This window comes from Aspergillus pseudodeflectus (genome assembly GCF_044049435.1).
Source record: "Aspergillus pseudodeflectus strain CBS 756.74 chromosome Unknown BJX68scaffold_5, whole genome shotgun sequence".
In the NCBI taxonomy this organism is placed as follows: domain Eukaryota; kingdom Fungi; phylum Ascomycota; class Eurotiomycetes; order Eurotiales; family Aspergillaceae; genus Aspergillus; species Aspergillus pseudodeflectus.
In genome coordinates this window covers 811,518-824,980 of record NW_027263781.1, presented here as the reverse complement: position 1 = coordinate 824,980, position 13,463 = coordinate 811,518, and the positions used below count along the sequence as shown (strand labels likewise).

Here is a 13,463-nt window from a genome sequence, read left to right as displayed (position 1 = left end):
GTAACTAGTGCGCAAGGGCAAAATAAGCCTGAAGAGTAAGAGCGAGAAGGAAGGAGCTGGATGCAAAGTAGTCAATCTTTCAGGTATGTACATACATACAACCCAGCGGCGACACTGCGGGGTGCGGGCGGGCAGGGTTTACGCTAGGGTTTGGTCTCAACTACCCATCTGTTCTTGTGTCTTGTGTAGTCTTGGCTTTGCCCATATGGGCAAAGCCAAGACCCCTATCTCTGCTAAGCTATAGAAGGAGTTTTCGGAACCTGAGGAAGATCTAGATGCCTCTACGCCAAGCCCTAACTCCAGGACCAGCTGTTTAGTTACTAGCGTGTTACTAGCGTGGGTGAAGGGAGAGGCTCCGAGTCACCTTGAGGCACAATCAGGGCTATACACGAGCCAATCAGAACGTCGGACAAGGGACTATTTGTAGTGGCCTAGGATGGATTCGTTCAGAGGGCAGACAGGTAGGTACCACGGCAAGAAACCATGCTATCTTATAACCTTATTTTAGGATTTGCGCCTAAAGATAAATAAAAGGTACCGTAGCATAATGCAATCGTTGACACTTTCCAAAGTGTATACCAATCCGTCGCAACAGACACCCCAAACACCGTACCCGATGTAATAATCATCCGGGCAATACGAAAACCAAATAGAGAACGAGAACGCCCGCCATGTACCATGCGTACATATATGCTAACAATTCCATACGAATAAAATCACATTGGAAGGTCATCATCATCATCATCCCAGCCCAGCGCCGCGTAGATTGATTTCTCGGGGGTGACTGGTATGACTGGCGCAGCCGGCACAGTAATACTAGCCTTACTAGCTCCAGGTCCAGGTGCGGCCCCGGAGGTACTAAATCGACGAGAGACGGACAGTAATGCAGGATCCGGAGCAGACCTTGGTTTCGGCGGTGTCTCGAAAACCATGGACGATGGCGCTGACGGGGTGGGTTTGCTGGGGAGAGCGAAGAGGGGTGGAGGGGGAGGTGGGAGGCGTGCTTGAGGAGAGTTGATGTCTACATCCATGTCCATGTTTGTGTCTGCGAAAGCAACGTGCTGCGAGCGGACTGGAGTTAAGGGGTCTGTTTCCGTGGGTCGAGGCGCTGGTCGGCGAGGCACGCGGAAGAGGTTTCCTGTTCCTGGGATGGGGGATTCCGCGACCGTGGCGTTGCGCTCTACGGAGTCGTTGAACGATGGGAGCGGTTGCGCTGGGCGCCGCGAAGGTGTCTCTTGGACTGCGACATCGGCGGTGAACGTTCCGCCTGTGAAGGATGTAGGTCGGATTATGGAGGCCGGTATAACCTGTGGCTCGGCGTTGAAGGGGGATGAGAGCGAGGCGGAGGTTGTCTTGGGCTTGGACCTGACGACATTCTTCTGCAGAGGAAGGCCGATGCCAGCGTCTCTCTTCCGGGTCTTGCTGGGTGTGGCCATGACCTGGACGCCTTGTCCGAGAGGGTTTCGGACGGGGTTCTTTGGTTTCCTTGAGCTGGAGCTCGTGAGTCGCTTCTCTACGTCCTGGGCGATATCCTTGGCCACGAGTTCGCGGTTCGGCTTTCTGAGGGTTAGAATGGCAGCGTCGAGCTCTTTCTTCTGATCAGCCAACATTTGCACGCGCTTGAGCTTTGTCTCGTGTTGTCGTGCGACAGCAATCAGGTCGACTTCTCGGTTCTCGACTGCTCGCTTGGCTTTCTGGATGCCTCCACGCACGCTGGCACTGAGCGACGGGAGCAGAGGGGTGGTTTCTCGTTTGCTCTCTATCTGCGACGGAGCAGTGATGGAACGGTTCAACGACGGCTGTGATTTTGCTTGGGAGGTCGTCTGCTCGTCAGTCAGCACGCGGTGCAATGCACGGCGAGACTGCCTCTGCGATGGATTGCGTTCAGCAGCTCCCAACTCTTTACGAGAAGGTTTCTTTGCTGACTTCGGGAACGATGATATGGCGCTGACGGAAACACCTAGTTTTCGTGTGATCATCTTGCACCGGTCTGGTAAACGCGAAGCATAGAATGGAATAATAACTTCCGTGCAAAAGTCACGCATTGCATCGCTCCCACTCGCCTTGCCGGACTGTTGAGCACTTCCTGAAGCCTGAGCATCTGCGGGGGCATCGTCAAAGCTAACTGTATGCCAGATACAGAGTCGATCGAGGTGGAGTTCGAGCATTGTGTTCAGATCTTGCGGCTTCCTCGCTTTCGACTTGGGCTTTTGTGAAGTTGCATCATTGAAGCCATCCTCATGGCCGGCCTTCTTCACTTCCTCAGCGGCAGCGGCCTCGAGTGCCATCGTCTCTAGGATAAGCAAAATCTGAAGCTGCGTTTCCCGCAGCCGCAAATCAGACACATATTTCTTGATTTCCGCTTCTCGCGATGTTTCCGCCAAAGTACCGGTCTCTGCGAGTGAGCGGTTCTTCCACCCTCGCCGGATAAAGTCCTGTTCCCCCGCGTAGAGACCATTTCTTCCTAGCGTCTTCTTCTTGCTCTTGCGCTTCTTCGGCCCCTCGTCATCTGACATGGTGAGCATGATGTCGTGGAGACTGGCCGGCAAGGTTTCACGGAATTTCAAGTCCATTTTCTTTGCTGTCAAGATGGCTTCTCGATAGAATGCAGTAAGATCGGAGATCGTGCCTGTTTCAGAATCTAGAGACTGGAACGCAGCGCGACAGCGTGGCAGAGGCCCTTTCGCAAAGTATGCAACGGAAGCCTACATCATGTCAGTATAATCGTGTGGACTCGTAAGAGCAGGTTTCCTACCTTAGTAATGTAGAGAGCCTGCAAGTACTGCTCTCTAAGCCCATCCAGAAGCTCCGCTGGAGATTGCCCAATTTCTTGAGCTTGCCCCTCACCGACTTCATTAGACACCACGGGCTCGAGGTGATCCTGGATCTCCGGAGGTACAGAGAGCATACGGAGGTCGCAGCTGGAACTTCGATCCATCGGATCAACCGGCCACACACCCTTCACAGGCTCATCACCTTGATCAGCAGCACCCGGGACACCGAAGACGAAATCAACCTTGGCGCGCTTCGGCGGTATACCGATACTCATATCGGGAGCTGGATCCTCAACCTGCGCCAGTCGCCACCACTCACCCGCAGGGGCATTGTCAACGAATTTCCGGGGCGTGCATTGCGCTAACCCCGAGCTGACTCGGTGACTCGACGCCTTGACGACAACCCGGATATCTCCTTCCTCAACGCCCCGGACCAGTTTCGTCAGTGCGTATATACCCCGCTTGACCCTCTCAATCACATACAACCCGGCGTCCGATGTCAAACGCACAACGAGGACAACCGGTTCGGCTTGCGGGTCTGCCTCGAGGGCAGGAATATTCGCCACGAAGAGACTCCCCGATTGGATCTGTGATAGTGCCGAAGGGGCATCGAGCCAGGCAAAGGGTAGCTGGAGGCGTGGTATCACGGCGATCGGTTCAAGGACGTACGGGTCGTCGGACAGGGACGCGGCATGGGCCTTGAGAAGGGATGTTAGTGTCTAGAGGTTTTCTGCTGGGTTCTACTAACGCACTCGGATAATAATATTCTCGGCCGCCCAGCCGTGGGAGGCGGAACTTAGTTTACGCTTTTTCGGCGGGAGATGGGCATCGTGGAGCTGGTTGAGTGGGATGGGTTCAAGGACGCTGAGACATTCACGCGAGGCCATGAACGCGTCGGCAGCTACTCGTACATTGCACTGTAGGTGGAAGGAGTTGAGGGGAGGGATTGGCGTGTGAAAGATGACGTCCAAAAGTGGAGGAGGTTTCAATGTGGAAATCAAGAGCAATGGGTGGTACAATCTTTCCCAGAAGAATCCGACGCTTGTCTTGAATTATTGAGACGCGACTTGAATGAAGACTTGGCGTCACGCGTCTGTGGGGACTCGGAGGTGGAGTGTTTGTACCTTGCTGCCTGACTGCCTGACTGCCTGAAATCAGGTCTCGGTCCCACGTGGGCCAGCTGGAGAACGAGATGGGACCGATGTGATGGGGCTCCTTCGGAAATCCCCCCAGGCGAAGAGAGCACAGCCCAATTTTGCGTGGTTTACAGAAGTGGAAATTTCAGGGTTGCAGATGCAATGTCTGTTCATTAATCTATATTGCTAATGTTTAGATTAGCATGCAATGTGGTGCAGACTCGAACTTGTTCGAGCTGACCAACTGTAGGCCGTTCACAGCAACTCTGACATCAAGTCGAGATGCTGAACCTCGAGGCTCATGTGTTGAAATGTTCACACCAACAAACGCCGTATACATCCCTCCCAGCCAAAAGTGGTATCATGTTGAATTTATCCGCGCAAACCCTGGTCTCCTCAGCGACCATGCAAAGAAATAGTCAGACATAAGAAAAAAGGGAACAAAAGGTGCTTTTTGTTTTGACATGTCTATGCTTGTGCTTTGAGTTGTTGAAACAAAGCAAGGAATCATTACAGTCGTGAAAGGAGATAAGGAAGATATGTCAAAGGAGAATTAACTCTCAAGCTGCTGCGCTTAGAACTTGAGGGACTTGGGCTTCTCCCAGGAGAACTCCTGGTTGGTGAAGTGACCGTTCTTGGCGGTCTGGAAGTAAATGGGCTTGGCCAGGTCGAGCTCGCGGACGATGACACCGGGACGGAGGTCGAAGTTGTTGCGGATGATCTGGACGAGCTCCTCGGAGGTCTTCTCGGAGGTACCGTAGGTGTCAACGTAGAGAGAAAGGGGCTCAGCGACACCGATGGCGTAGGAAAGCTGGACAAGGGCACGGCGGGCGAGGCCGGCGGCGACAAGAGACTTGGCGATCCAGCGACCAACGTAGGCAGCGGAACGGTCGACCTTGGAGTAGTCCTTTCCGGAGAAAGCACCACCACCGTGAGCACCCCAGCCACCGTAGGTGTCGACGATGATCTTACGGCCAGTCAGACCAGCGTCACCCTGAGGACCACCGATGACGAAGCGGCCAGAGGGCTGGATGTGGTAGACGGTGCGGTCGTCGAGAAGCTCAGCGGGGATGACCTTCTTGATGATCTTCTCCTTGATGACAGCGCGGAGCTCCTCAGTGCTCACATCGTCGCTGTGCTGGGCGGAGACGACGACAGTGTCCACACGCTGGGGCTTAACAGCACCGTTGTCGTGGGCGTACTCGATAGTAACCTGGGTCTTGGTGTCGGGACGGAGCCAAGGGATGGAGCCGTCGTTACGGGCAGCCTTCATGGCGGCGTTGAGCTTGTGGGAAAGGAGGATGGTAAGGGGGAGGAGTTCAGGGGTCTCGTCGGTGGCATAGCCGAACATGATACCCTGGTCACCAGCACCGAGCTTCTCCAGAGCCTCCTCGTAGTGGAGACCCTGAGCAATATCGGGGGACTGTTGCTCGATGGCAACAAGGACGTTGCAGGTCTTGTAGTCGAAGCCCTTCTCGGAGTCATCGTAGCCGATGTCCTTGATGGCGCCACGGATGATGGCCTGGTAGTCAAGTCTAGCCTTGGTGGTAATCTCACCAAAGACCATGATCATACCTGCGGCAGGTTAGCGGTGGACATCTTGGTGTAGAGCGAGGCTCGGGAACCTACCAGTCTTGGTAGCAGTCTCACAAGCAACCTATTCGGAGGGTTAGACGCCGGTTTCAGATTCGTCCCAAGCGCGCCCGAAAGGAGAAGAACGCGGAACCGCCAGAAATCATACCTTTGACAATGGGTCCTCAGCAAGGCAGGCCTATGAAGATTAGTATTGGTTGTCCTTTTGGAGTTATTTCAAGTATGAAAACTCACATCGAGGATGGCGTCGGAAACTTGGTCAGCAATCTTGTCCGGGTGGCCCTCTCCGACCGACTCGGAGGTAAAAAGGAATGTACCAGTCTTGGGAGCGATTGAGCCCATGATTGTGTGATTCTGGGGTTCCGAGGATATTAGGAAGAGAAGGTGGGCGGGATGGGAAGGAAAAGAGGCTGAGGAGAGGACAATGAATTGTATTTATGAGCGGAATGGGAGGAGAGAAGAAAAAAAGGAGCGGGGGGGTCGGAAGGAGGAAGGAGGGGATTTAAACTGCAAGGTGGGTTGGCCCGCTGGCTCGAATAATATGTCGCAATCGCAATCTCTGCGCTTAGGCGGTGTACGGTGGAGGAAATTGGCAATTTCAAAGGGGATTAGCGGCAGGGAACAAGAAAGGCCGAACTCCGGTCGATCCTGCTTGGACTTTTACTCGTCGGCCCCGAGTATGTATTACGCTTGAGCACCATAAGCTGACATTATCGTTGCCCTGTTTGTAACTACAGGCAAAGAGCGGATCTTATTGGGACAGTCGCCTCTACTTTCTGACTCTGTTGCACCTTCCAGAGCTCCGGGCCGACAGTACCCCCGCCCCCGACTATCAAACTCAAATATTATTGATCTGACGGCGGACTCAACCAACGCTACAACCCGTTACCAGCGCTCATTCACAGCTCCAACTGTCGATATAAAAGGACATAGTATCACTAGTATGGCCTCGAAATTTGGATTGCTAGTTTGTGGTCCAGCAGGAGTCGGAAAGACAACGGCTTGCGAGTGCTCCCACTGCGATTTTTCACGCGATTTTAATGCCAGTAGGGTATAGCTAACGATGAATATCAGGCAATGCACTTATACAGCATCTGCAAACGGTCAGACGCTCAGTTTTCTATGTAAACCTAGACCCTGCGGCGGACAATTTCCAATACGAGCCCGATCTCGACATTCGCGATTTGATTACTCTCGAAGATGTGATGGAGGAACTGGGCCTTGGACCGAATGGAGGATTGATATACTGCTTTGAGTTTTTGTTGCAAAACCTGGATTTCCTCTCCGATGCCATCGATCCCCTTAGCGAGGAGTATCTGATCATCTTCGATATGCCCGGTCAAATTGAGCTCTATACACACGTCCCATTACTTCCGTCGCTCGTCCAGTTCTTATCGCGTGCCGGTCCACTCAATATAAACCTGTGCGCTGCGTATCTCCTGGAAAGTACGTTCATTGTGGACAAGGCCAAGTTTTTTGCCGGTACTCTGAGCGCCATGTCCGCTATGCTCATGCTCGAGATGCCGCATGTCAACATTCTCACAAAGATGGACCAAGTGCGCGAAATGGTTTCCCGCCGAGAACTCAAACGTTTTAGCCGTGTGGACGTGCAGCTGCTTCAGGACAATAACGAAGCCGAGTATGACGCTGGAGCCGATCCCATGTCGAAGGACTCGCTGATGAGCGGCGGATCCTTCGACAGGCTGAACCGTGCAGTGGCTCAGCTGATTGATGATTTCAGTATGGTGTCGTTTTTACAGCTAGAGGCTCAGGACGAAGATAGCGTTGCTGCCGTGCTTAGCCATATTGATGACGCCATCCAGTATCATGAGGCACAAGAGCCAAGGGAACCTAATGATACTCAGGAAGTTGACTGGGAAGCGGATTGAGGACAAGCTTGGAAAATCTGACGCGACTACGATATGATTCGTCAATGCACGAATCTCTGCCACGGTTACGGCCTCGCACTCCCGACTTTGACGGCTTTTTCGAGGCTTAGGCTAAGTTATCTCTTAGCCGCTTCGATCTGCGACGACTCTGCGCAGACTGTGCTTAAAAGGGTGTGTCAGCGATATGCTCAAAGTGCTGCGAACAGGTATAATTGCCGACATGCTGAAATATCTCCCGCCAATCAAATGGACCAATTGGTGGATATGACAGGATATTACAACAGATATATTACTACAAGGTAGTAGCAATGAGAAATACCCAATCAACAGCTCTATGCACGCGTAGCTCGTAAAAGCAAACCCGAAACTCCTGCTAGAATCAGCTACAAACGAACCTCTGACCTATCTAGTCCTGTGAATATCTTAATCCGACGCCACCCAACCACCATGGAATCCGCTATTATTCAAATCTTCCAAATCCAAATCGTCCATTGCGTATCATAAAAGAGAGACAAATTCAAGTCCTCTGCCACGAGCCCCGACTAGGTTTCTCCCCTGCCCGCGCCGCCGTAGACTCCTCCATCCCACGCCCAACCTGCTCCAGAAGCCCCACGAGGAAGTTGAAAACAAACCCCAGATCGCGCGCAACCTTCGCCCACCCCGCCTGGTACATATACAGCCCCAGCGAGATGATAGTCGCCCACCAGGCCAAGCGCATCGTCAGCCACACCCAGAACATCACGGCGCGACGAGTATAATCGAGGACTTTAAACGAGACGAAGAGGATGAAGATGAGGACAAGGACGGACGCAAGGTCAGGCATTGAGGCGAGGAGGTGCGCGATGGGCTGCACGATGTATGGGTCGAGGTATGTGAGGCGTAGGTGTGCGAGCGATGGATCGAGGTAGGACTCTTTGATGTGGGCGACGGAGGGGTCGAGGTATGTCGCGTGGAGGTGCGCGATGTTGGAGGCGATAGGGGAAGACGTGAGTTGTTGGATAGTAGGGTGTTGGAGGAGGGATTGTAGGTATTCTATGGGGGGCTCTTTGTTAGCAAGGTTGGGATGCTGGGGGTTTCGCTGCGATGGGATTTACCTGGGAGATTGTCCATGGCGACTATGTGGTGGTCAAGGGTTTGAAATTCCCTGGCTATTTGAGTGAGAGGGCGCTGGCAACCTATATAGAGGACAAAGGTAACTATTCCTTTGGACTGAGTATGAAAACTGTTGTGATAGAGAATGGGCCGAGGCAAACAAAGTGACGGCATGGTGGCCTGAGGCTACAGATCACGTGCCTGCTTCCTAGATAGCTTCGTCTTCCGCTAGCTAGCTCCTACAAATCAACACATATTCCATGATGTCTCCTTTCTCCCACGGCTTATGCCGATACAAAGCAAACATGCGCGCCTTCCTTTCTTGGACTTGCTCACGCACGGACCCCAAGCGCGGAAACATCCCAACTTCCAAGCTGTGACATTGGATATTTATGAAGCTCGTTGCTTTTCATCACTTATCAAGGATATTTTCCGGTAGACCCTGAGCTTTGCGTCGACTTTGTCTCTTCATGGTATGACGTTCATTCCCCTCGTCGTTGCCAAGGTGGATGATCCGTCAACTACCAGCAGGGTCATGGGTTGGAAGCGATGGCGGCTTCAATAGACTCGATACGTTACTATTGGAGGGGCGTGAAACGAGATGCACTTGCACAAGCGCTGCCGCGAGAGATCGCCAGTCATCTCAGCTTCGCTGATTTCTTAGCCTCGTCTGCTCGTTGAACGCATGTACCCCACATCAGACAGCAGACGATAGTAAACCAGTTCCAATTTCACCAACCAGGCCATTTTGTTCTTCAATCACAGTTATCTTCCATCAACTGAGTCTCCAGCCGATGCAGTATCGCTCCATGTGGAAAATTCGCGTGTTCACCCGGAGTACGGTTATGTACGGCTAACAAGCACGCGACTTGAAAGGATCAATCTCCTATGATCATGGCGGGTCGGCATCATGGAGAGTACACAATTGGCTGGATCTGTGCCCTTTCAGTAGAAATGGCTGCTGCCATCACGATGCTTGACGAAAAGCATCCTGATCTGCCAACGAGTCAGGGCGATCACAACAGCTATGTTCTAGGCCGCGTACGTTCGCATAATGTAGTTATCGCCTGTCTGCCATCGGGGATCTATGGCACCGCCTCTGCAGCAACAGTAGCTGCCACCATGCGCCTGACATTTCCTTCGATTCAGGTTGGTTTGATGGTCGGCATCGGAGGTGGAGTACCGAGCAGACAGTCCGACGTTCGCCTTGGGGATGTTGTTGTGGGGAGACCGACTAGAGACTCTGGCGGTGTAATACAGCACGATTTCGAGAAGACGGTTAGAGACAGCCGGTTCGAACACCAGGGGTGTTGAATAAACCTCCTTACGCTGTTCTCACAGCCATGTCCCGATTACAGGCGGCAGCACCAGCTACAACAAAATGGCATCTCACAGATACTTTCAGGGCTCGCCGCAAAGTACCCTGAAGTCGGCATCAATCTTGAGCACCCTGGTGAGAACCAAGACAGATTTTTTGTTTCCAATTACGACCATCCTGAAGCGGAAGATACCTGCAACTGCTGTGACAGCACAAAGCTCATAGCTCGACCACGTCAGAACTCTAAAGACCCACGTATATGGTACGGACTGATTGCATCAGCAAACCAAGTCATGAAGCACGGCGTTGCCCGTAATAGATTAGCCAAGCAGTATGGTTTTCTATGTTACGAGATGGAAGCCGCAGGGCTTGTTAACCATTTCCCATGTGTAGTGATCCGAGGAATTTGTGACTATGCAGATCCGCATAAGAATAAGCAGTGGCAATCTTATGATACTATGACTACTACTGCTTACATGAAAGAGCTGCTTGGCACTATGTCCTCAAGGTGCACTTTTAGAGACTGCACGTAAGTTATTCAAGTTAACTGTTTATGGGAAATATATTTGTTATGTACTTACTAGTTCTAAGTTTGTCTCTATATTCAAAGCTTTCTACACTAGCCAGGATCACCACAATCAGCTATGGCTCATGTAGATGGTAAGCGTCCTCCCAACTCGCAGACAAGTGGTACTGGTCCTTCATTATCTAACGGCAATGACAGGGACCGCGCAAGCCATTCTACGAAATCCGTCATAGTATGATCACGAAAGAGTCCTCAGACGATTATCACACGACGCGTTGTAAATACAACAAAGTGGTTCATTGACCACCCGGATCTTCGGGCTTGGCTTCTCGAGCGTAGTGTTTCGAGCCTGTGGTGTACGGGGAAAGTCCGTCTTCCTGCTTCATCATGGTAAGTTACTGACGGATTTTCTTAGTTGGTTCTGGGAAAACACCACCAAGCTTCTTGACGGCTGCACTATTCAGAGAGCTGACGATATATGAGGACTTCTGCATCTGATGTGATCAAGAGCAGTGTTGGCTCCGGCGAAGTGCCAACTATCTTCTTTTATCCTGAGCCCGACAATCCCAGGACCCTCGAAGGAACATTTATCTTCATCAGTCTCATCAGTCTCATCAGTCTCATCAGTCTCATCAGTCTCATCAGTCTCATCAGTCTCATCAGTCTCATCAGTCTCATCAGTCTCATACAACAGCTCTATCCTTTCTTGGGCAGAAGCATAGCGAGCGATGGATCCGACAAGGTCCAGAAAGCCATTGCTAGCTTTTTTTTGGCACTGACCGCATCCAACCTGACTTCTGGGATTTGCATGAAATTTTGATGGACATGAACTCACCGATACGGGACGCTACTTATATACTGAATGGGCTGGATTCACTCAATCAGGACGACATTACATGCCTTCTCATAGTGTTCAAGTCACTGCTGAGTTTGCCCAAGTTGTCTGCGCGGATCCTGCTATTCACTAGGCGATACCTCCCAGATAATCTGAATATCTCCAACGAACTACAAAACATACGCCTTTTCTCAACGGCATCCAATGTCAAGCACGATATTGACGTTTAGGTGCTTGAAAGCATCCGCGAGAAGATGATATATAAAAAGCTCACGGACAGCGCGGAGCTTGTGGAGGATATCAAACATGAGCTTGTGGAAACGTCGTCAGAAACGTAAGCCATTCTTTGAAGACTTGGTAATGTTACTAATTGAGACCTAGTTCTTATGGGTTTACCTCCAGTTAGAGATCCTCTGGGATACCTGTGCCACAGATGCAGAGATACGCTTAGCACTAAATGACTTGCCGAAAGACCTTGAGGAAACCTATTCCCGATGCTTGAAACGTATAGCTCCCGCTGATTCCCGCCCTCGGAGGGTCTTGAAGTGGGCCTGTTTTGCGTCACCCTCGCTTCAAGTCGAGGAATTGCAAGAGGCTATTGCTTTTGATCTCAAAGACGAATAGTGGGACCACGAACGTATTCCCACGAGAGAATTCGTTCTTGGATGTTGCGCGAATCTAGTCACTGAGGACCCTGTGGACGGCTCGGTTCGCTTTGCACACCCATCAGTGGGCGCCAATTCCTTGAGAAGGATCACTGCCCACTCGGCCCGTGGCCCGAGAGTCCAGAATATGGCCGACTAGAATGCGGGGAATACTGTGTGTCTTACCTTTCGTTTTCGGACTTTAGCCTCCAACTGGAGAGGAAGAGCTTCCACTGGAAAACTCTCAAGGTCCCTAATCTCGGATCTCTAGCGCGCGAAGCTACTAAGTCATCCGCAATAGGTATGCTGTTTTCGTGGAGATCAAGGGGAAAGCAGACTGACCCTGCCAATATGCCTCTCATTATTCGGAAAAAGTCCATCCCAAAAGGCGACAAATACAACTTTCTTGGTTATGCTACCATGAATTGGGCCCTCCAGACTAAAGCAACCTCAGTGAAGTCACCAGTCTGGGCCAGATTCAAGGAGCTTGCTTTGACTTTTAACGAGACCTGGAACTTCCACCCTTGGATACCTGGCAGTCGCTCACCAAGGTCTCACATTCATGCACTCTATGGATGGGCGGTGAAGGAACAGCATATACCTGTACTCATGCTTGTACCAAACACAGGGCCTGAGGTGCAAAAGATCTGCAATATGCCATTGATTGGTGAAAGCTTACCTGCCTTGCATGTCGCAGCAAAACTAGGGCACGAGACAGTAGTACAGCATTTACTGACAATTTGTGCTATAAATGAGCAGGACGCAGATGGCCAAACTGCACTACACCATGCGGCAAAGAAGAGACATGCCTCCGTTGTACGACTTCTTTCAAACATTAAGGGGGTGGAGACATCTCTTCGATCCAAGAACAAGCACGCCCCGATTTGGCTCGCTGTTCTCGAAGGACATTAGGACGTTTTGAAGATTTTGTTGAGCAAGTTTGGCAGAGAGGTCAGGCTGGACGACGACGTCTACATCGAGGCAGCCAGGCTCGGGAATGCAGCTATTTTGAAATAGCTTCTTTCTAGACGCGCACCGCATGCGCAATATTTCACTGACATGTGTAGGGCTATGATATGGGCTGCTGGTGGAGGAACTCATCCAGTGGGGCGGCTACTCTGATGAGTGGTTCCAAAAGGATGACCTTGTTACCTTGGCCACTGGCTTTGGCAGCCGGTGAAGGACATACAGAAGTGGTCAAGCTACTGGCCGCGCAAAAGGCTAATCCTGAGTGCAGGGATGACGCCGGAAAGACACCGTTCGCGCGGGCGGCACAGAATTGGCATATAGAAACCGTGAGGGCCTTGCTTGAGCTGGGGGCTGACAAGGAGACAAGAGAAGATAAGCATGGGATGACACCACTAGCTTTTGTTGGCAGCAAGCGGAATGGAAGAATGCGAAGAAATGGTCACAATACTGCTTGACAATGAGCACAGTTGGAAGCCAAAGACTCATATGGCCGGACACCGCTATTCCTAGTGTGTAGACATGGCTGCAGGGCGATTGTCAAGATCTTGCTTAGCAAGGGGGCCAGATGGGATGTTGTGGACTATGACGGGACGCGGCGTACGGAACTACCTGGCTTTTCCTTTTAGTTTGGACATGCTTCAAGCTTGCGAAGTTGGGTGGTACAATTTGGGATTGTCTCCAAGGTGT

The 13,463-nt window shown here is 51.6% G+C and overlaps 5 protein-coding genes across 5 annotated transcripts; 2 read left to right on the top strand and 3 right to left on the bottom strand.

The window, feature by feature from the left end:
* Positions 1-486: 486 nt before the first annotated feature.
* BJX68DRAFT_228453 (uncharacterized protein) lies at positions 487-3,801 on the bottom strand. The gene is made up of 3 exons (XM_071038865.1): positions 3,527-3,801; positions 2,756-3,472; positions 487-2,705 (listed from the first exon to the last, which is right to left on the bottom strand). The coding sequence occupies exons 1-3, from the start codon at positions 3,659-3,661 to the stop codon at positions 717-719; spliced, it is 2,841 nt and encodes a 946-aa protein (XP_070903521.1). The 5' UTR covers positions 3,662-3,801; the 3' UTR covers positions 487-716.
* A 260-nt stretch (positions 3,802-4,061) lies between these two features.
* BJX68DRAFT_228452 (S-adenosylmethionine synthetase) lies at positions 4,062-6,046 on the bottom strand. Its single transcript, XM_071038864.1, has 4 exons — positions 5,738-6,046; positions 5,652-5,681; positions 5,540-5,567; positions 4,062-5,485 (listed from the first exon to the last, which is right to left on the bottom strand). Exons 1-4 carry the CDS (start codon positions 5,843-5,845, stop codon positions 4,485-4,487), a joined length of 1,167 nt encoding a protein of 388 aa, XP_070903520.1. The 5' UTR covers positions 5,846-6,046; the 3' UTR covers positions 4,062-4,484.
* A 131-nt stretch (positions 6,047-6,177) lies between these two features.
* BJX68DRAFT_228449 (putative signal sequence-binding GTPase GPN3) lies at positions 6,178-7,694 on the top strand. Its single transcript, XM_071038863.1, has 2 exons — positions 6,178-6,507; positions 6,578-7,694. Exons 1-2 carry the CDS (start codon positions 6,447-6,449, stop codon positions 7,390-7,392), a joined length of 876 nt encoding a protein of 291 aa, XP_070903519.1. The 5' UTR covers positions 6,178-6,446; the 3' UTR covers positions 7,393-7,694.
* Positions 7,651-8,607, bottom strand: BJX68DRAFT_164813 (Apq12 family protein). The gene is made up of 2 exons (XM_071036935.1): positions 8,487-8,607; positions 7,651-8,424 (listed from the first exon to the last, which is right to left on the bottom strand). The coding sequence occupies exons 1-2, from the start codon at positions 8,500-8,502 to the stop codon at positions 7,910-7,912; spliced, it is 531 nt and encodes a 176-aa protein (XP_070903518.1). The 5' UTR covers positions 8,503-8,607; the 3' UTR covers positions 7,651-7,909.
* A 771-nt stretch (positions 8,608-9,378) lies between these two features.
* On the top strand, positions 9,379-10,722 carry BJX68DRAFT_278254 (nucleoside phosphorylase domain-containing protein; the record flags this gene model as incomplete). The annotated part of the gene is made up of 3 exons (XM_071048498.1): positions 9,379-9,762; positions 9,826-10,331; positions 10,578-10,722. 3 exons carry the CDS (start codon positions 9,379-9,381, stop codon positions 10,720-10,722), a joined length of 1,035 nt encoding a protein of 344 aa, XP_070903517.1.
* Between the last annotated feature and the right edge of the window lie 2,741 nt (positions 10,723-13,463).